The sequence below is a fragment of the Pseudophryne corroboree genome, chromosome 5 (assembly GCF_028390025.1).
Source record: "Pseudophryne corroboree isolate aPseCor3 chromosome 5, aPseCor3.hap2, whole genome shotgun sequence".
NCBI classification, from domain to species: Eukaryota; Metazoa; Chordata; class Amphibia; order Anura; family Myobatrachidae; genus Pseudophryne; species Pseudophryne corroboree.
Window position 1 is genome coordinate 627,869,160 of NC_086448.1, and position 21,850 is coordinate 627,891,009.

A 21,850-nucleotide genomic window follows, 5' to 3' on the forward strand; every position below is an offset into this window, starting at 1 on the left:
TCACATCTAAATCTCTCTGCACATTTTAATCTGCCCCACCTGCAGTGCAGCATGGTTTTGCCCAGGTGCACAGTTACTTGTTCTCTTTTGCTTTACCCCCACCTCAGAATCTGACCCTGTAGATCTACTGTATTCCTCTGTCTGGTTTATGTATGAAGCTATCTAGTATGATCAGCACAAACTGATTTAACTACTGTATGATAATGGGCTTACTTACCTTAACTTAAAGTATAAAGTTACATACCTATAAGTAGGTGCCAAAAACTCTCACATTGCCTATGCCTTAATACATCTCAGGTATTTGACATTGTATTTATATTTATTGCACAACTAAATGCAAGATACTGTACCATTGCCCACTATAAGATAGGGGTTGTCATCGGTGGGTTATCCATCAATGGTCACCCTCGATGGTACCATTGATGGGTAACCTCAAAGGTGTGAAACCATCTGCAAGGTAACCATCGATCGTATCACCTACTACTTTAGTGTGCAATGAGCTGCGGGACAATCGGAGCCCAGGAGCAGGGCTTCACATGTGTCGTAGGCAGAGCTAGACTCCATGTCCCGACACCTTGAATTAAGAAAAAAACAATTCAGTAGCTGGATATCACTGATGGCGGGAAACCATCTGGTTCTCCCCATCGATGGTAAAAGTAGATACCATTGGTCACAGACCATCGATTATTTTAAATCATTGATGGTCGATGGCCATCCCTACTATAAGAAATATATAGCATACAATAATAGATAAGCCATATTGGGGGGAATTCAAATGTTTGAGAAGTCGGTTAGGTGTCTGTTTTTTGCTGTCTATTAGATAGGAAAAAACAGACACCCAACTGACTTTTCAAACAATTGATTTCCACCCATTGTATTTAGGTTTAATTGATCTTCTTAAAATTTCATATGGCAGCAATACACTTTTAGCTGTAGTGACTCGTGATTGGTATCTTTGCCTCATACTGTAGCTCAGGGGCTCAGTTACAAATATCTGCGTGGCATTTGTGTGTCCTTACCACATTTGCAGGTTCCTGTGTTAGTGTGGGATTGTGTGTGTTGTTTTGCCTGTAGTATGTAAATTAGATTGCCAGCTCTACTGATGCAGAGACCTAGGTTGCAGAAGAAAAGATGATTGCACATTGGTGTAGAATATATTGGTACTATATAAATAACGTTATAATAATGTATAGAGTTTTACAGATTATTTCCTGAAACGCTTATTGCAGGAGACTTCTTTCTCTAATACATTATATTTTCTTCTTTTTACAGGCATACAAGAAGGCACTCAGTGTACAAAGTGTAAAAATAACTGGGCACTGAAATTTTCAATCATATTGCTGTATATTCTTTGTGCCTTACTCACTATCACAGTGTCAATATTAGGATACAAAGGTATGTGCACTTACCTAATGATCTGTTAATGTAAATATTACTAAATATAATACTGTATGATGTGAATTATGTTTTAAAAAAATCATGAATTGTATTTGCATCTGAACTGTGTGCAGTTTATCTGGCTTGCCTTTTTTCTTTGGATCAAGCTAAAGGTGTGCACACACGGTGAGATAAATCTGTAAAGGTGTGCACACACGGTGAGATAAATCTGTAAAGGTGTGCACACACGGTGAGAAATCTGTAAAGGTGTGTACACATGGTGAGATAAATCTGTAAAGGTGTGCACACACGGTGAGAAATCTGTAAAGGTGTGCACACACGGTGAGATAAATCTGTAAAGGTGTGCACACATGGTGAGATAAATCTGTAAAGGTGTGCACACACGGTGAGATAAATCTGGAAAGGTGTGCACACACGGTGAGATAAATCTGTAAAGGTGTGCACACACGGTGAGAAATCTGTAAAGGTGTGCACACATGGTGAGATAAATCTGTAAAGGTGTGCACACACGGTGAGATAAATCTGTAAAGGTGTGTACACATGGTGAGATAAATCTGTAAAGGTGTGCACACACGGTGAGAAATCTGTAAAGGTGTGCACACATGGTGAGATAAATCTGTAAAGGTGTGCACACACGGTGAGATAAATCTGGAAAGGTGTGCACACACGGTGAGATAAATCTGTAAAGGTGTGCACACACGGTGAGATAAATCTGTAAAGGTGTGCACACACGGTGAGAAATCTGTAAAGGTGTGCACACATGGTGAGATAAATCTGTAAAGGTGTGCACACACGGTGAGATAAATCTGGAAAGGTGTGCACACACGGTGAGATAAATCTGTAAAGGTGTGCACACACGGTGAGATAAATCTGTAAAGGTGTGCACACACGGTGAGATAAATCTGTAAAGGTGTGCACACACGGTGAGAAATCTGTAAAGGTGTGTACAGATGGTGAGATAAATCTGTAAAGGTGTGCGCACATGGTGCAATTTTTCTTTAGATTTTGACTGTACAGTCAAAATCATAAGTAAATCTAGTGCATATCACACTGTGTGTATAGTCCTTGCGATGCCAATGTGCCGTCCTGCGGGATCGGCATTGCAAGGAAAAATAGACTGTGCACTATATTGGTGGGGCCGGGCTCCGGCCACATCGAATAGTCAATGTCGGGCTGTACAGCACATCGCACCGTGTGTACACACCACAAGATTTTGACTATATATCCAAAATCTTAAGCAAAGTTAGTGCACATCTCAAGGTGTTAGGCATCTTGTGATACCAATTTGATTCTGATGCGCTCTCCTGTGGGGTTGGTATCACAAGGTTAGATAGACTGTGCAGGCAAGTCAATCTTGACTATCTAGTGTACTGTCTAGTACAAAGTATAGTAAAAATTGGCACTTAGTCAAAATCGTACATAGACAAAATCGAAAGTACATATAGTCAAAATCTGTACTATCTGGGCTTGGCGGGAGTTCAAGGGAAATCGCATAGTCAAAATCGGGCATAGCAAGGATCTCACCGTGTGTACACACCTTTAGTATTCTACACCAGAACCCCAGTATGATAAAGTGAAACCATACTACCACCTGATTTACAAGATGCAGGGCTGTTTGATGTTTAACTGCACAGCTGTCATAAATTGGATAAATAATCCTATTAGCTGTCGCCCAAGAACAGTTTTAAGCTTTACTTGATTGATCGTAGACATTCTAGTACAGTTGTAGGTAAAGAGGTAAATGAACAGAATATATATACCAGCGCTGGCTGTCTCATGTACAAAAAACTCTAAAAGTAGGACGGTTTGTTTTATAAAAGAATTAATAAAATTTATTATATGAATACATTTTATAAAACATGATGGGTATAAACACATTAGATAAAAGATTAGTACCACCTATGGCATGTATTTTGGGGTATATAGTTGTTAGTCCACTGAGAATGGATTGTAGGACTACAATATTGTTCGGCTAGGACAACTTCCAAACAAATTAGACACGGTCACTACTGTATATGCAGTGTTAATTACCAGACTGGAGTATAGATGATCCCTTGATGGTGCGTCAGCTTTATGAAGAGTCCATTTGTTAGCTGGAGGGATAGGCTGACAATATGCTGCAGGGTGATCCCAATTGAAGGAACAATGTCCAAAGATGGTGCCGATATGGAGACCAGATTCCCAAATAAGGCTCAGTGAATGGTGTAAGTCCCAAAACGGTGGTAGGTAGATGATAAGCTCATCGCGTTTCACTTGTTAGAATGAGTATCCAGCTTCCTCAGGAGTATAAGGTGTGTGTGTGTAGTTAGACCTCCTTATATACCCACCTCTAAAATACAATTGATAACAGCTGTGTTGCATTCATCAACTTAATAAAACAAACCGTCCAGCAAATGCTTCTTGGTATATATTTAAATAAATGTGACATTTTCATAAAAATGAGTGTAATAGATTGTTTTAGTTTAATAAAGAAGGTGTGTAAACCTAGATTCAAAATGTCATGTGACCGCATTAGGTCACATGCAGGGCCGTCTTTTCGTATGGGCTCAATGGGCTCTTGCCCAAGGGCCCCAGGAGTATAAGGGCCCTAGGCTAGGCTAGCTGAGGGTCCCCTCTTTCCAGGGGTACCAGATTTTTGAAAATCGGCCCTGGGGAACCGGAGATATCCGACTTCAAAGCAGTGGTCCCCATCCAAGCCTGTTAATTGCTTTTCCCAGCCAGATATCGCAGGGTCTGTCTGACTTAGAGTTTTTCTGAGGGTATACTCCAAAAGCTGGAACTCTACCCTTTCAGTGGACACTGGCAGCTTGTCTCTACTATGCCCAGAACCAGAGATATCAGCCTTCAAGCAGCTGGTCCCTGCTCCAGCTCCACATGCTTAATATGCAGTTTTATATTTTTGTTGGTGGATTGCTCTGGCTCCTGTACTCTGATCCTCAAGTCCCCAGTACATCCTGAAAGGTGGGACTCTCTAGTTTTTTTTATCCCATTAAAGCTAAGAAATCTATTTCCAGGAACTGGAGATATCTGCAGTAAAGCAAGCTGCCCTGACCCCCGGAAAATAATGAATATTAAGCCCACTCCACTATCCACCCCTCCCCTGTGTATTAAACACCCCTTGCCACCCTGGAAGTCATGTACCAGGGCCCCTTCATTCAGCACAATGTCCCCTTCTACAGTTTAGTGTTCTCCCTCCCGTCTCATTTGTGCAGTAAAGGAGTAACTAGCAGAAATTACTGCTCCAGGTCCTACATGCTGAGCGAAAGATAGATCACCCCCTACCGCCCGCAAGACATCAAAGCTGCCGCTGATAGCACCCCCCACCCCTACCGCTGATGGGTGGGTAGGAGCCCCAGTGCATTGCTGTGCCCAGGGGCCTACACTGCTGTTAAGACGGCTCTGGTCACAGGAGTGCCTAGTCTTATTGGTGCACAGGGGTTCAATGTTGTGATGTGACGTCGCGGTCATATGATCTTAGATGCGCAATGTCACACTCACATGATCGCGTTCACACAGGAACATAGAGAGAAGGCCCATTGGTTCTTTATCAACACGTGACTCGGGACAGCGTCTCGTATGGTCTAAAGGAGTGTTTATATTCCCCCACAGTCACCGCCCGCTAGATTCAATTATTTATTATTTATTATATCTTAATGAGGGGACGCAACCTAAATAGGAAGCAAGACCTCATCATAGAATACACAGTTTGTCCCGTCTCCAGTGGCCTAGTGTTGACCCCACAGACTATGGGCTAGTCACCTGACCAGTTAGAATATCTGAGTCATAATAAACTTTGTTTAGGTTGAGTCGTTGTCATGGATACTGATACATTGGACCAAGAGTAAGTATATCATATAAAAAGTTGAACAGGTTGATCACCAGATATTCTTTGAAATAATGAAACAATTTATATCCCCAAATGAGAAACTTGATTAAACAACGTGCCTTTATCCACACTTAAATATATATTATCCATAATAAGTATTATGAAGTCAACATATCGTATTGCTGTTGAATAATATATTTAGCAGAAACATACATAGGTTAAAATATTAGTTAATAGTTGGAAAATTACAACCAAATGCACATACCTAAGTATGATAAAATCCACATCTATATTAATTAATAAATATACATGCATTAATGTGCTAACACATCCATGCATGCATATGTGTGACAACCAAAATGTACCTCTTTCTGATACATTCCAAACAATTCGATGAACCACACTGGTTTGCTTCTAGGTTAGATGGTGTTCAAAAAATCTTGCAGACTCTTATAACAATAGTGAGGTAGCCACCCGCGGGAACGCAAGTGTGGCGTCCCCACTATGGAACAAGAAAAAAAAGGTGAGAGTAGAAAGAAAAAATAGGGACTAGAGGACCCAGAGATATTGGCTATCATTTTATATGACTGAGTTCAATTCAATAGTCTCGTTCAATCCATCTGAATGTAATGAGTTAAATTTCAGGGTCCAAAAGACTTCACTTTGGCAAAGTCTATTAAATCTGTCACCTCCTCTCGCCGTAGAGGCAACATGTTCCAAACAGATTATTGAAAGGCATGGGGGATTACTCGCATGCTTTAGATGATAGTGTCTGGACTATGTGTCATACAGTTGCGCAAGATATTGCGTCGATGTTCCATAAACCGTATGTGTACCTCTCTAGTGGTCCTACCTATATATCGTAAACCGCAGCCAGAAATCAATGAATAGATTACATACTTAGAGTAACAATTCATAAATGATTTTAGATGGTGTATTTCATTTGAAGATGGTGATGATATCTGGGTTACTTTACGTTCCATATGTTGACACATAGTGCAACCAGACCTGCCACATTTGTGGAAACCTAGTGGTTTATTGGTCAACCAAGTGCATCCCTCACTGGATATCTTAGTTTGGAGAGTCTTGAGATGACTAGGTGCTAATATTGTTTTGAGAGACCGATTTTTCTTATAGATCACTTGTGGTTTGGATGGTATGAGATTCCCGAGTATGTTATCTTGTTTCAAGACCCTATAATTTCTACTGATAATGGTCTTGATTTCACTTGCACAACTGTTATATTTACAAATGAAGGCTAAGTTTCTATTCCCTTCTATTTGTTCACTACTGTATCTCTGGGTCTAGCTGATTTTTTCCCTTGAAGAAGTTCTTGTCTCTCCGTAGTTTTAACTTCGTCTAACGCTTTTATAAGCAGGGAGTGTGGATAATCTCGTTGTTTGAAAGATTCAATATGGTCATCTGCCTGTTTCATAAACATATCTAGGTCCGAACAATTGCGTCTAAGACGCATTAGTTGTCCCTTTGGTATGTTTTTTTTCCAAGGTGCATAATGAGCACTCTTGTAATGAAGATATGAATTAGTGTTAGCTGGCTTAACATAATTAGATGTAATTATCTAGTTTTCCTTAATTTCAAGGGTTACATCCAGAAAGTCAACTCGACTTCTATTTATATGTGGATGTGAAGGTCAAATTATATAGATTATCATTAAGACTGGTGATGAAAAGTGTAGCTGAAGGTAAATCCCCATCCCAAATGAAAAACAAATCATTGATATATCGCAAATGTTATTTTCTGTGAGTTGCAGTGAGATGCAGGATTTCGTGATTTTAACCGTATTTAAAGGGTCAGTATTTTAAAAGGCAAAACCAGGTCAGTTCAGACATTTTTTTAATTATTGGTATTTTAAAACTAGCGGCTAAATCGTCAATAAATTGTGACTGCCTGCAGCTTGTATTTTATTATATTTACCCTATAAAGCATTGGTTCTCAAACTGTGTGTCGTGGCACCCTGGGGCGCCGCAAGGCTCCTGCAGGGGTGCCTTGGGTTGTTGGGTCAAGGACCAAATCAAATAATTTATGGTCAGAGTGATAGGCAAAACCAGTACTAGTGGCTGCCAATGATAAAACATGTGGACAAACAGAAGCACTGTACATCACCACATAACTGAACCTAAGGATTTTCTTAATTTAATATTTTTTTCCAAATATATATAAAATAAACTTATCCTAGGGGTCCCACAAACAAAAATGGGCGCCATGATTCAAGAAAGTTTGAGAACCACTGCCATAAAGTATTTCCAAAGTTTACAGACTACAATCTATTCAGTTTATTCTCCCAACAGACTATGACAAAATACCCCAATATAATCTTTATCACACCATAAGATATACAAAGCCAGCTGACAATATCGGTACACTGTCCTTGTGTGGCCATGAAAGAAAATGAAGAACATTTCCTTCACAGTGAAACCTAAAGGGCCCTATACATTTGGCGATCCGCCGCCGAGCTGCCCGACGGCGGATACGGCCGACGGGTGACCTGGCGGCTCGGGGGGGGGGGGGGGGCAGTGACCAGGGGAGTGACGTTTCTTCACTCCCCCGTCACCCGGCTCCATAGCTGTGCAGGCAAATATGGATGATCTCGTCCATATTGGCTTGCATGCACAGGCGACGGGGCACCAGCGATGAACGAGCGCGGGGCTGCGCATTGTTCATCGCTGGTGCCTCCACACTCAAAGATATGAACAGTATCTCGTTCATTAATGAACGAGATCGCTCATATCTTTGAGTATTATCTGCCAGTGTATAGGGCCTATTACAGGGGAATCCAGCCCCACAGCTAATTATCCACGCTGCCTGATTCAATTAGCCGGGTTTATCCCATGCTTCAGGAGCTGCGAGGAAAAGTGTGCGATAAAAGACACTCTCTGGAGTTTAATGCATGGGGAAACCCATTATATCCGCATTTTACATGTACTCAATAGGATTATCTCACATCAACCCTGGGTTTACGGGACCCAGCGTGGATGGATTAGGACCAGAGTTAGCATTTTCATTTGTTTTGCTAGCAATCTGCTTTCTATTCTGATGTGGGTAGCCGTTCCCTGTGATCACCTCCCAATCCGGGAATGAGGGCATCTTGTGGCCAAACCAGTTATTGCAAGGCTTTACTTCATGATCACACTTTTGTACATTCAGAGAAAGGGAACAATTACAATACACACAATCTACTCGTACAATTAAAGCTTGCTCCAGTGTAACATATTGGGGATAGTTAGCTGAATAAAATGATAGCAATGTATCATGTGACAGTGGGGATACATAACACTTTGAAGTGCATGCTCACAATATACTTCTTTTGTGCCTGCGACGTTATGATCACCATAAAATAGGAGGGAATGGTATTAGTGCCACTTTGGGCAGACTGCAAATACATCTTTGCAAACATACGTGCCATTCAGTGTCATATGCATCTCAACGGTCCCTGCAGTTGCTAAATGACCATTTTTGGATGAAAACTTGGCAGCCACAAACTGAAGACCTGCGAGAGAACTGTGTGTGCGCAAATTGAATCGCATCTCCTGCACCAAGCATAGGGTAAGTATAAGTGTAATAGTAATGATGGCACTTCTCTCGCATATGGTACAGTGCTGCAGTATAATCACATAGATGTGTATGACTCTGAGCATGCATATAGCTGCATCGTTATTCAATTTGCAATTGCGTTTGTTTATCTCAGTCTATTGGTCACAAGCTATTGGGACACAGAACAATTCCGAACAATGGCATTGATTTAGCCAGAGCGTATTCTGCAGTAAGAGATAGAGAGCCTGTGCTCTTTACTCAGACCAAGACTCAGGTTAGCTACTGTAAATGAAAACACGCATATCTGCACCAATGTCAGGTGCGGTATTAACAAGGAATTAAAGGGGGGGGGGGGGATAGCAAGTCATAGAGAGAGATAAAGGGGTCTATTCATGAAGCAGTGAAAAGAGTGGAGAAGTGAGCCAGTGGAGAAGTTACCCATGGCAACCAATCAGCTGCTACGTATAATTTTGCAGAATGCGTTTTATAAATATACACTGATTGGTTGCCATGAGCAACTTCTCCACTGGCTCACTTCTGCACTCTTTTCACTGCTTCATGAATAGACATCTCAGCCTGTAAGATTACAGAAGCTGATTGGTTGGTACTTTATCTCTCCCCAGGGCTTAATACCCCCCCTCCCAATCTGGTAGAGGAGGTCATGTTTACTAAGCCAAACAATGGAGCCAGCTTTGTCTGGGCCAATGAAGTCTTCATGAGAGCACTCAGCTAATTTCTTCTCTAGCTTTTCAACATCTCATAATCAAACCAGATGAGAGTGCAATACAAGGCCATAACATATTAAGATTTAGCAGCAGAAGGTGACTCAGATCTTAAGGGCAGTGCCTTACATCAGAATGAGATGTTTACATTTCCAGGGATAGATTTACCAGAGCTTTTAAAAATAAAAAGTGTTGGTATTGCTCATAGCAAACAATCAGATTTATTCTATAATTTTCTAGTAATGCAATAGAGAAAAGATAACTTGAATCTGATGGTTGCTATAGGCAACACCACCACTTTTCATATTTAGAAGCTTTAGTAAATCTGTCCCCCAGACAGTATTCAGTAAACTAGCTGTTTCAAAATGTCAATATTTTAACAGTGACCAGGGCTGTTAAGACAATGGGCGGGTTCAGTACTAGAAGGAGTGTGGCCAAGTGACGGGCAAAGCCACACCCCATTGATACAGAAGCCGTATTAGAAGAATGTCCCATGGCAACCCTGCAACATCCAAAAATCTTTATGGAGGTCCTGGTGATGTTGGTCTTCCCCCTCACAAGGTGCCTTGCTGGCTTCTACTCTGCTCAGCTAAGTGTGTTCAGGGGACAATGCATGTTCAAAACTGGGCTTCACAGTGCATGCGCTGTCCACCTCCACATGGTCAGAAGAGCAGATTGAGGTCTTAGGAGGGTGGTCCAAAATTGCCAGGCTTCCCCCTCACCTGCGGACTGCTCAGCAGTTGTATCCCCTGCAGGGGCAATAGTTCCACCACTGATATCTCTCCCAAGTTTCTCAGTTTCAGAGGGACATTCCTAAAAAAGGGGTGGGGCTTAAACATAAATATGTGGCATTTCTGTGTGTGTTTTAGGGAGGATATGGGTGGGGTGTGGGCAGATTGGGTCAGGCCTTACTTCATCCTGATTCTTTATTTCAGTATTTTGTGAGGTATGCACTGACAGGGATGTAGTTATAATGTCGGCTGTCGGGATCCCGGCGTTCAGGAGCCCGACGCCGGAATCCCATCAGCCAACATATTGCTGGCGTTTGGAATGACGACACCCCCCAGTATTTCCCACTCGATTGGTGGGTCCATGTCACCAACCGCGTAGGAATAGAACATCGGGCCTGAAGCGTGGTGAGAGCAGCGAGCCCACGTGGGGACTCGCTGCCGGTATACCGGCAGATGGGATTCCACTGTCAGTATACTGACAGCCGGCATCCTGTCAGCCAGTATATCATACCCATTCCCACTGACAGATTGGATACTGGACCCCTATTTTAAATCATTTAATAATGAAAATTGCATACAAGTTACATGACTACATAAATGCAGAATCTTAAGATGACATCTAATATTCATAATAATGTATCATAAGGAGTATGGAATATCTTATAATACACACAATCGGAGCACACTGACACAACAACAGCCAGTGTTACAGACAAGGACAATGATATAAATGGTTGATCCACAGTGTGTCTTCCCATAGTAGGGTTACACGATCACTGATACTGGCTAATGTATGTATCTGACACTTTTTGATGTCAGATATTATATGCAAAACAATCAATGCACTTCCAACACTAAATTGAGTAACAGCATCAAAGCAGCAGTTGCTATTAGGCCTTACAACATAATATTTAATAATTTCTGTATTACACAGGTTATCTGGAAAATAAATTAACCAGTGGTTTTTTTTTTTTGGTTTCTTCCAGTTGTAGAAAAAATGGACGTTGTTTCAGATGATATGGAAAAGTCAAACATGGGTTACATTAATAAAATCTCTGAAGTGGAGCAGAATTTGAAGAAATTAGGTAAACACAAACAAGAAAGGTTATGTTATTTTTATAATATTTGTAAGGTCTATTAAGTCTAAATGATTTTGTAATGGCATGTGTTGTCATTACATTTTATTATTTTGTTAAAGATTTACAGGCTCTATTATAAATTGTGAAAACCAAAGCACAAGCTACTTTTAAATGTCAAGTGGTAAATGTACAAACCTACGCAGCCTTCTCTGAAGTTGCACCTGCTCAGTGCATGAGGTTCTGTCATTTACAAAAAGAGCCATTGGGTGCCAAATTTTGGGCCCTATTCTGCACTGAACTCTTCTGAGATGCGATCGATCAGGGCCTCTGATTGACAGGTAAAGGCATTCACAGAGCGGTTGGGGGCGGCGACGCGGCAGTGCAGGGAAAATTGGGTCGAGCCGGGGTCATTTTCAGGGCGGCCCCGTGACATCACACGCAGCCGCTGCGGCAGAAAGCATGGACACCGTGCACCTGCCTTCACAGCCGGGCTGCGCAGGTAGGGGGGCATCTCTAATTCGGCGATGCGATCTCAATTGTATTGCGATCACATCGCTGGTGGGCATTTGCACATGCTGGGCGGCCATACCCTGTGCTGGGTGCCCCCAGCATGCGATCACAAGCTGATGCTGAATAAGGCCCAAAGTGATTTGAATATAGAAAACCAAGGACACTTTTTAGATAAAAGAACGTGGAAAATGTGCTCTTTCAAATACAGGTTGAGTATCCCATATCCAAATATTCCGAAATACGGAATATTCCGAAATACGGACTTTTTTGAGTGAGAGTGAGATAGTGAAACCTTTGTTTTTTGATGGCTCAATGTATACAAACTTTGTTTAATACACAAAGTTGTTACAAATATTGTATTAAATGACCTTCAGGCTGTGTGTATGAGGTGTATATGAAACATAAATGAATTCAGTGCTTAGATTTAGGTCCTATCACCATGATATCTCATTATGGTATGCGATTATTCCAAAATACGGAAAAATCCGATATCCAAAATATCTCTGGTCCCAAGCATTTTGGATAAGGGATACTCAACGTGTAATATAGTCTTTATCTAAACTGCACAAGAGTCTATGACATACGCCTAATAGCGCTTTCACACGGAATATATTTTACATCAACTGTATATTTATACTAAAAATGAATTTAAACCTTTGTTGTACCATTTGTTCTTCTATATCAGCACATTTCTCATTAAAGAGCTAGATCATATGTAAACATAATGTATAATAAGTTGCAATATACAGTATTCGATTCAGCAGCATTGCATTTATAAAAAAAAGAATCACATACCTGTATATATTTTTCTTAAAATTTATGTATATATAATATTTCTCAAACAGAAATATTACAGGTTGAGCCTGCCATATCCTAAAATCCGATATCCGAAATCCAAAGTTTTTTGAATGCGAGATAGTGACACCACTGCTTTTTGATGGTTCAGTGTACACAAACTTAGTTTCATGCACAAAATTATTAACAATATTTTTTTTAAATTACTTCAGGCTATGAGTATAAGGGGCCTATTCAATTCAAGTCAGAATTCCTGACTTGTTGGAAAGACTGCAGTTTCCGACATTTTAAGGTCGAATCCAGATTCGACCTGTTCAATCAAACTGCCGTATATCAGCCAAGTCAGAAATTCCAACTTGTCAGAAAACACATGGATCGGCGAATTAGCCCCAGATCAATGTGTTTTGTCCAATTAGCAGCCAAATCCGACAGGTTTTTGTCGGAAGCGGCCAAAACCTGTCGGATTTGGCTACTAATTGAATACTGAAATGTCGGATCCTTTCTGTCGGAAAGGATCCGACATCAACTGAATAGACTCCTAAGTTGTATGTGAAAAATAAATGTATTTTGTGTTTAAACTTGGGTCCCATCCACAAGATATCTCATTTCAGTATGTTATATTCCAGAACACAGAAAAATACAAAATTCTAAATACTTCCAGCCCCAAGCATTTCAAATATGGGAGAATCAACCTGTACCAAATAACATACATTAGTATTTTATATTCATCTTAATCCGTGATAGTTCAAAAGTGTATTCTTTTTTTTTTAAATCAAACTCTATAAGTAGTCAGTCCCAGAGAATACATGGTAAATAACGGAGCATAGAAACAAACCATGTTTGGTTATTATAATTTCAGTATGAGCGAGTACAATACAATAATGAGAGTAAAACTACAGTAACTATAATATATTTAAGACTTATGTGGATAGAGAAGAAAGATCATAGGGTTAGGGAGGGAGAGGGTGTAAGACTATACAGTAGCTATTAAGAGTGTCTGATGAGAAAAGACAATAACCAAATATTTCAAATGGGTAGTTACTGTAGGTAGGTTGAAGCAGGAAGGAGGTGTGTGCTGTGTTAGGGATCAGTCCTATGGCACAAAAATCTTCAAATGTATTTTGCCGCAACTTAAGAGTCAAGATATTTTAGGGATTGGTAAAAGAAATAATTCTGATATATTAATATAGTAAAATGTATAATAAAAGAAACTAAACAGCACATAACAGAAATATTTAAACATGTGGGTGTCATATTTAAACCAATCACATAGTGGGCCTGATTCAGAGTAGTACGCAAACCTTGTGTGCGTACTATGGTTGTTGTGGGTCTGCACATGTTCAGAATGGATCCTGTATTGTCGCTCACAGTTCCCCCGAAGCAGCATGCCATTTGGGGGTGGTGACATGGTTGGCCTGCATTACCAGAAACAGGGGCGTGACGCTCCCATTTTCTGGGGAGTGCCAAGGCCAGGATGGTTGTGATGGTGATCCAATGCTGCATCTTGGGATGCAGCACTTGGATCTGTGAAGCTATCAGGAGGCGTCTTTTCTCCTCATATACCTCCTGTAGCATTAGCTTATTAGATATACAGTATTGCGGTATTGCGCTTCTCTGTGGCTGTGCAATACTGTACAAGTATGAATCAGGCCCAGTGTTGTAACTAAGGGAAAACAGGAAGCTGGGTGCTGAAGAGCAGGATAATGTGTTGCTTTAGTGTGTAGATAACAATATCAGGAGCTTAGAAAGTCAGGCTTGGTGTAGACCCAGGGCATTCTGAGACTTGTAGGTAAATAACAAGTGATGGTGTCCTGCCTCTGATTCACTAAAAAGACCAGCTTTAGGGGCAGATGTATCAAGCCTGGTGAAGTGATACAGTGGAAGGTGATAACGCACCAGCCAATCAGCTCACAACTTCCATGTTACAGGCTGGGTTTGAAAAATGACAATTAGGAGCTGACTGGCTGGTGCTTTATCACCTTCCACTTTATCATTTCACCAGGCTTACTAAATCTGCCCTTTAGTGAGCCCTAATTGCCTGAAGTAAGCAGAGCTGACATAGGAGCTCATTGTAATATTGGGCCTAAATGCTTGTGAACTACTATACCGTGCTCGCTTTTACTTTTTTGTTGTCAAAGTTGTAACACTTTTATATTATGCTCTACCTGTTCTTATCTTATCATATACATTTTGCAGATGACCTAGCAGGAGAAAAATCAGTCAGCACCAACTCAGAGCTTTCAAGCGTAAGGTCAGATATCTTGGCCATCCGTCAACAGCTACGTGAGATTACTGAGAAAAGCAGCAGAAACAAAGATGCCCTGGACAAGCTGCAAGAAGCTGATGGCCTTCTGGATGCTAAGCAAAACCAAATGAAAAATAACATGGACACTAATTCTCTGACAATTAATAGAGTCAATCAAACATTACAGGTATATAACAGTTATGTCTCCAGTTTACAACAAGACACCACCAGTCTGCAGACAAATCTTCAAAGCCAGATGCAATCAACTAGCATGATCACTATGAGTATAAGTAACTTAAACTTGACACAAACCCAGCAGAGAAATGTTCTAAGCACATTGCAGAGATCTGTGGATGATACCAGCCAAGCTATCCAACGTATCAAGAACGAATTCGGGAGCACGCAGCAAGCCTTTTTCCAAGCCAAAAAGGATACAGAACAGTTGAAGGAAAGAGTCCAAAGCTTACAAAGTGTTGCGGCAAATAACTCAGCTCTTGTTAAGGCCAACAATGAGAGTGTAGAAGATATGAACAATCAGCTCACCACTGTTAGCAGCCAGATTGACAATATTACAGTTATTGCCCAGACAAATGAACAGAACCTGAAGGATCTTCAGGATTTTCACAAAGAATATGAGAATAGGATAAATAACAAATTCAACTCTTTAGAAGAGCGTTTCCAGAAATTTGAGGACGATATAGTAGGTATTATTAGTAACATTAGCCATACTGCCCATCACCTAAGGACGCTGACTACCAACCTCAATGATGTAAGGACAACTTGCACCGAGACACTGAGTAAGCACTCAGAGGAGTTAATGCAGCTGAATAACTCTCTCACCAATATTCAGCAGGACACTTCTTCTCTTGGGAGTCAACAGGATACAATGAGACAAAGGTTAGATAATGAAGTAGCCAATTTATCAGTAATTATGGAAGAAATGAAGGTGGTGGATTCAAAACATGGACAACTGATAAAAAATTTCACTATATTGCAAGGTAAGATATATGCCCCAGGTGCAAGTACATTTATACATGTATGTGCTAGTGGTTTATGGGCCTAATTCAGTAAGGATTGTAAATGCAAGGCATTGCATACCACCTCCTTCCTGCATTTGCCATTACTCCTGTGATGAACATCGTGACCATCAGTGGCAATGTTCATCTGCGGCGACAGGTTGAATTTACTCAGGCTTGCCGTCGCAGGTGGCCTTGTGAGCCCAAGGAAACTGCGTCCACGATGCAGTGTTTGGTCTCATCCCTTCCCCCCAAATGTCTCTGTCAATCAAGCAGAGCCATTTGTATACCTGTGATTCAATCGCAGGACTCATGCTACACATGCGCAGAACGGGTCCTATGCATGTGCAGTTTACCCACCATCTCGATTGTGATCCTTACTGAATCACCCCCTACTGTATGTGACAAGCCCTGAAATTGAGAGAGACCAGCCTCTGTCTTTGCACCACACAGCAAAGAAAAGATGAGAAGGGACTTCAACAACTGGGACTGTGATCTCTCGGTGCTATGAGACCAATACATTTTAGTAACTCTGTCCTGTATTGCAGCATGCAGACACAAATGTATTCCATTCAAGTGTCATAAATGTATATAATTTCTTGTAATATTTGCTAATAGTTCACTTCTCCACATGGCTTGCAACTATTGTTGCTGCTGAAAACCTTTGTTGGTACAAGTTGTACAATCCATCATACAGTGGTCCTGATTTAGAGATGGATGCAAATGCAGCTGCAAGTGCTGTTTTCTCCACAACAAAACTTCTGATATCAGTTAGTGAATCTGCCACTCAGAAATGAGAAGAGATGCCGACCGGAGTGACCGCAACTCAGACGCAATTGCATATGCAGCCTAAACGCAAAGGGAGACATCGACTGCTTGAGTAGGTCTATGGCTACGTAGACTGACCACGGCAATTGTCACGCAGGCGCCATGTTTTTGTACGTTAGAGCCCCAGCTGACGTCAGATACATGCCCATGGGATCACACCAGGCAAGTTTTTAAATAACTGCCAGTTAGATTAAAAAATATATTCTCCTGCCCCGTCCTCTGACACAATAACAATATAAAAAATCTGCACTCTTTTATAATATACTGTATTTGCCAACAGTCCAGGATAGTCCCAGTATTTCCTGCACCGCATGTGTGCAGACTGCAGCTAATGTTCTCAGCTGTAAATCCTTTCCATCCTCCCTGAATCTGCATCTGTAAGAACAAGGCAATGTAAAGTGCTCCTTTGTATTTCAACAGTAGCTTCTATAGAAAGATGTTACCCTGACATGATATTTAGAGGAGACAAAGAGGAGGGGTATGTTGTGTGGAGCACCAGCTACATAAGCTTGGATTCTAAAGGGTTGATGCAGTGCCGTAACTAGACATTTTAGCGCTGTGTGCAAGAAACAGCATCGCCATCATAGGGATCTAGTTAGGGAATCCCAATTTCGTAACAATAGAAAAAAATGTGCTTACCTAAAGATCCTTCTAAGGGTATATGCACCAGTAGTGATCCTATTCCTTCTGTGGCTGCAGTGGGAGTGATTACATATTCCTTTGCGGGATATTTATAGTGAATTAACTGTGACATCATTTCCTGTGTGAAATGTTAGTAACTGAAATTATATTTAGCTAACTGCTGTGTTAAAATGCTCCTAGTGTAAATAAACTCCACCAAGGGGTTCTTTAGAAAACCGGATTAGGATGGTTGTACTCACAAATCTTTATTTCTAATAGTGGCATCTGAACTTAAGTGGGGGCACAAACCTACCCGCTATTTCTGGACTTCCGGGGCTATCAGCCTGGTGGAACACATATCTGTGTTCCACAGGCCCTCTCCTCCTAATGGTAATGCCTCCTGAGTCTATTTCCTGGTGGAACGCGCATACACACTCCCACGGCCGCTGCTTCTGGGTTGGACATTGGGTGGGTGGAGCGCATGCTGCATTCCATCTGCATCCAATGTCTGCACACCAACCCATAATTGGCGGAACGCCCCATGTTGGGGCCCGGACACTCCCCCAGCAATAACTTCACAATGCCCCAAAGGGATCCCTGTGGGATAAAACAATTTGCTATACCCTGCAGGACCATGCTTGCGGGATGCAGGAGCATTTTAGTTTAAGTGCATCATATATGCTATATTTTCATATATGCTATATTTGTTTACTTAGGGCAACGTGTTAAGTTTCTTGTGAATTAAATAAAGTGTTAAATGATATGAGTGTAGTGTACTAGTATTAATCTAGATATGGGTGCAATGTAATGTTGTGATAATCTTCTATATAAAGAGTGCACTAGACCCACTCTAATTATGTGGGTGTGTGTGAACCATATAGATATCAAAATGCATTACTAGACAGGTATGACGTCATTTAAACAAAGGCTCAATTACATAAATTATTTAGTGTTATTTAATAATAATAATAATAATAATTATTATTATTATTATTATGATTTTCATACTGAAAGATTTTTTTGAGTTATAGAATTCCCAACCTGGTCCCTACCGTTTACAAACAACACCAAGGGCCAAATGTAATAGAGTGAGAGTTTCAGAAAGTGAGAGATTTGGTAAGGTTATTAATTTTTTTTTAAAGTGGCAATCATTTACACTGCAAAACCAGGTGGATCTTGCAGTGTAAATGATTACCACTTTAAAAAAAACTGCAAGACCTTACCAAATCTCTCACTTTCTGAAACTCACACTCTATTACATTTGGCCCTAAGAGTATAGAAATCACAATTGACAAACTATAGAGAATGATGGTACATTCAGAGAAACGACACCACAGTACATCAATTCCCTCATTCAATCCACCTGGGTGGAGAGTGTTCAGAGTGTAGAACCGGAATGACTCACGTTTAGGTTTCACATATTCGAGAATTGTAAAAGATCCGTCACCTCCAATTTATGTAACTCTGAAACATGACAGGGTAAACTATGCGTTTTCACATTTATTTTTTCTATTCCGTAAATGTTCTTGTATTCATAGCTTTACTGGTCTTTTTGTTTTCCCCACGTATGCTAGACCGCAGCTACACTGGATTCTGAAAACTACAAAAGTAGTATTACGTGACACAGCTTCTTTTAAGGTGTCTTTAAAACCAGTGCCAAGATGCCACTGATACGGGTTTTTTTTCTCCATATGTTTGCAGCAGATACATTTCCTGCATGGAAAGCAACCTGCTCTTTTAGTAAGAAAGGGGACACAATTATTACTAGTGGTATTGTGTTTTAGTCTACTTGGGGCCAATATCAATTTTACATTGGGAGCTCTCTTGTAAACTAAATGAGGTTTTTCGGGTTGGTTAGGACCCAATATCGGTTCTTTCAAGAGGATTTTCCAGTGTTTATTTAAATCTTTCTGATGGTGTGGCTGTCCCTATTAAATTGTGTGATGAATGGTTTGTTGATCTCTTGTTTTCTACAGTAGTGGATTTTTTAGTCATTAGTTCCTCTCTTGATTGGACAGAAGCTTTCTCTATTGCTGTATGAATCAGTAGAGGGACACTTTCTCTCAAGAAACCGATTTTTCAACATGGAGGACTATTGACAAAAGTCTTTCATGTTACAATTCTTCTGTAATCGTGAGAATAAGGCACATTGTTCTTCCAGGGCAGATAGTGACAGCTGGATGCAGGGATAAAACTGTTTGTATTGACCTCCTTGAAATGTGTAATGGTCCTAATAGTGCCATCCACATTTCCTTTCAAGACTAAATCAAGATAATTAATGGAACTTTTATGCAGTTTGTGGGTGAAGTGTAAGTTATAATCATTCGTATTCAGATGTAGGACAAATTGTCCGATGCTACATAGGTCCCCATGCCAAACAAATATCAATTAATCGATATATCGATGATAAAATTTTATATGGTTGGACTCAAAAGATGTACCATACAGAAAAGACTCCTCTCATTTTCCCATTAGCAAATTGGCATATGATGGGGCAAACTTGGTCCCCATCGCGGTGCCTTGTTGCTGTAGGAAAAACTAGTTGTTGAACTCAAAATAATTATGTTGTAGAATAAAACAAATACTTTTAAAGGATAAAAGAGACCTCTGCCTGTTACATATAGTTACTGTACATAGTTTATGAGGTTGAAAAAAAAAACAATTTGTCAATCGAGTTCAACCTATTTGTGGTCTCCTGCGCTGTAATATTTTTAGGACCAATTTTAATCTATTGTGAAAGTCGGGCGTTTTGTTTATTCCTCTTTTTTTAACTATAGTGCATGGTCTACCCACCATAACCCTTTATATCCTTATCCATTAGGATTTTATCTAGCCCGTTCTTAAAAGTACTGACCGAGTCTGCCATTACTGCTCTATCTGGTGTCACAACTGAGGGTTTAAGCTGACAGGAGGAAGCCTCAGTTGTAGGGGCTGGAATGAAGTTAAACTTAGATGGTTTAATCAGACCCCTGGACATGTAAGTGTGGAAGGAAACCCGAAGGTGTGACCATGACAAGCTAGTTAAAAGTCAAATGAAAGTTTATTAAACAGACTCCGTATAATCACAACAGTGTTCACAGTCAGTATTAGCAGTGGCAGATAATACAGTTCCTGGATCACTAAACCATAGAAGGTATAACAGGGCACTGGTAGGTTGCAGAACAGATGTTCTAGTCCTTGGGTAGAATAACCTTACCAGGCCAGGCAGTAGTAGTGGAGACAACCGAGGAACACGCCAGTAGGTGTATAAGATGATGCTGGTAACTGGAATGCACTGAAGGAGTCACTGGACGGAACCAGCCAGATGGTGGAGATACGGAGTTAAAACTGAAAGATGCTAGGGTGCGTGGAAACAGATGAAATGAAATGAAGAGTGGTTACCGGTGGTAGTGGATACTGCTGGTAAGTAGAAATCCGCTGGGAGAACACCGGCTCTTTAAGGAGGCTGAATTCTGTTGGAAGCAGGTTGCTGGAAACAGATGGGTTAATAGCTGAAAGCTTGGAAGCTGGAAGCAAACGAGGTAATAGCTGAAAGCTGAAGCAGTCACAGAGGATTGCAGAGTCAGGCTGCACCGCAGGATGGAAAGCAGGTGCGGGTCTCTTTGTGGATGCTGGAGACAGGAGCTGGAACCTGGAGAAACAAACCACAGGAGAGAGAGACTGGAACAAGGTATGACATTCAAAGCACTGACATCTATCTGGCCTAGACACAGGATACTTATACCTGCTGCTATGCAGGCATTGGCTAGGCAATTATGCAGATTCCAGAGATGGTGGATTGGAGGAATTGGAGCATGTGATCAAATCCAACATGGCTGCGCCCATGCTGGAACCTGGAGGGAAAACTGGTTTGTAATGAAATGTGCAAACATAGTGATAATGGCGGCGCCGGCCGCGGAGGACAGGAGACGCCAGACGACAGCTACATGCTGAGACACCTGGAGGGCAGCAGAGACCGCGGCAGGCATGATACATGATTCTGAGAACCTGCAGCAATAACACAGTAACGGCGGCGGAGGACGGGAGACGCCATGTTGGATTCAAACATGGCGCCGCTGTGGTAGTGTCTTAGAATGACAGGAGGGATGTGCAGAGTGTTGACACAGATGAGGTCCGGATTTGGAACGCTGGGCCAGTCTCAGAAGACACCTAAACGGCAGGTAATGGCGTCCAGATACCCGGATCGTGACATCACCCCCCCCTTTAGGAGTGGCCCCAGGACACTTCTTAGGCTTTAAAGGAAACTTTGAGTGGAAATTTCGGACCAAGGCAGGAGCATGGACATCTGAGGCATTGGTCCAAGAGCGTTCTTCAGGCCCATAGCCCTTCCAGTCAATGAGATACTGTAACTGACCGTAACGGAAACGTGAGTCCAAAATCTTGGCCACCTCGTACTCGACTCCCCGTTGAGTCTGAACTTTGGGAGCTGGAGGAAGTTCGGAATGAAACCGATTTAGGATCAGCGGTTTCAACAAGGAAACATGAAATGTCCTGGGTATTTTCAAGAAGGGTGGTAACTGTAATCTG

At 41.2% G+C, this 21,850-nt stretch overlaps 1 protein-coding gene across 1 annotated transcript in view; it reads left to right on the forward strand.

Moving 5' to 3' along the window:
* The window catches only part of COLEC12 (collectin subfamily member 12), a 266,695-nt gene that overhangs the window by 211,755 nt on the left and 33,090 nt on the right, over positions 1–21,850 (forward strand). The window contains exons 3-5 of the mRNA XM_063923568.1: positions 1,273–1,395; positions 11,216–11,314; positions 14,810–15,856. Coding sequence (XP_063779638.1) covers positions 1,273–1,395; positions 11,216–11,314; positions 14,810–15,856 — 1,269 coding nt within the window. The remainder of the gene's footprint in view (positions 1–1,272; positions 1,396–11,215; positions 11,315–14,809; positions 15,857–21,850) is intronic.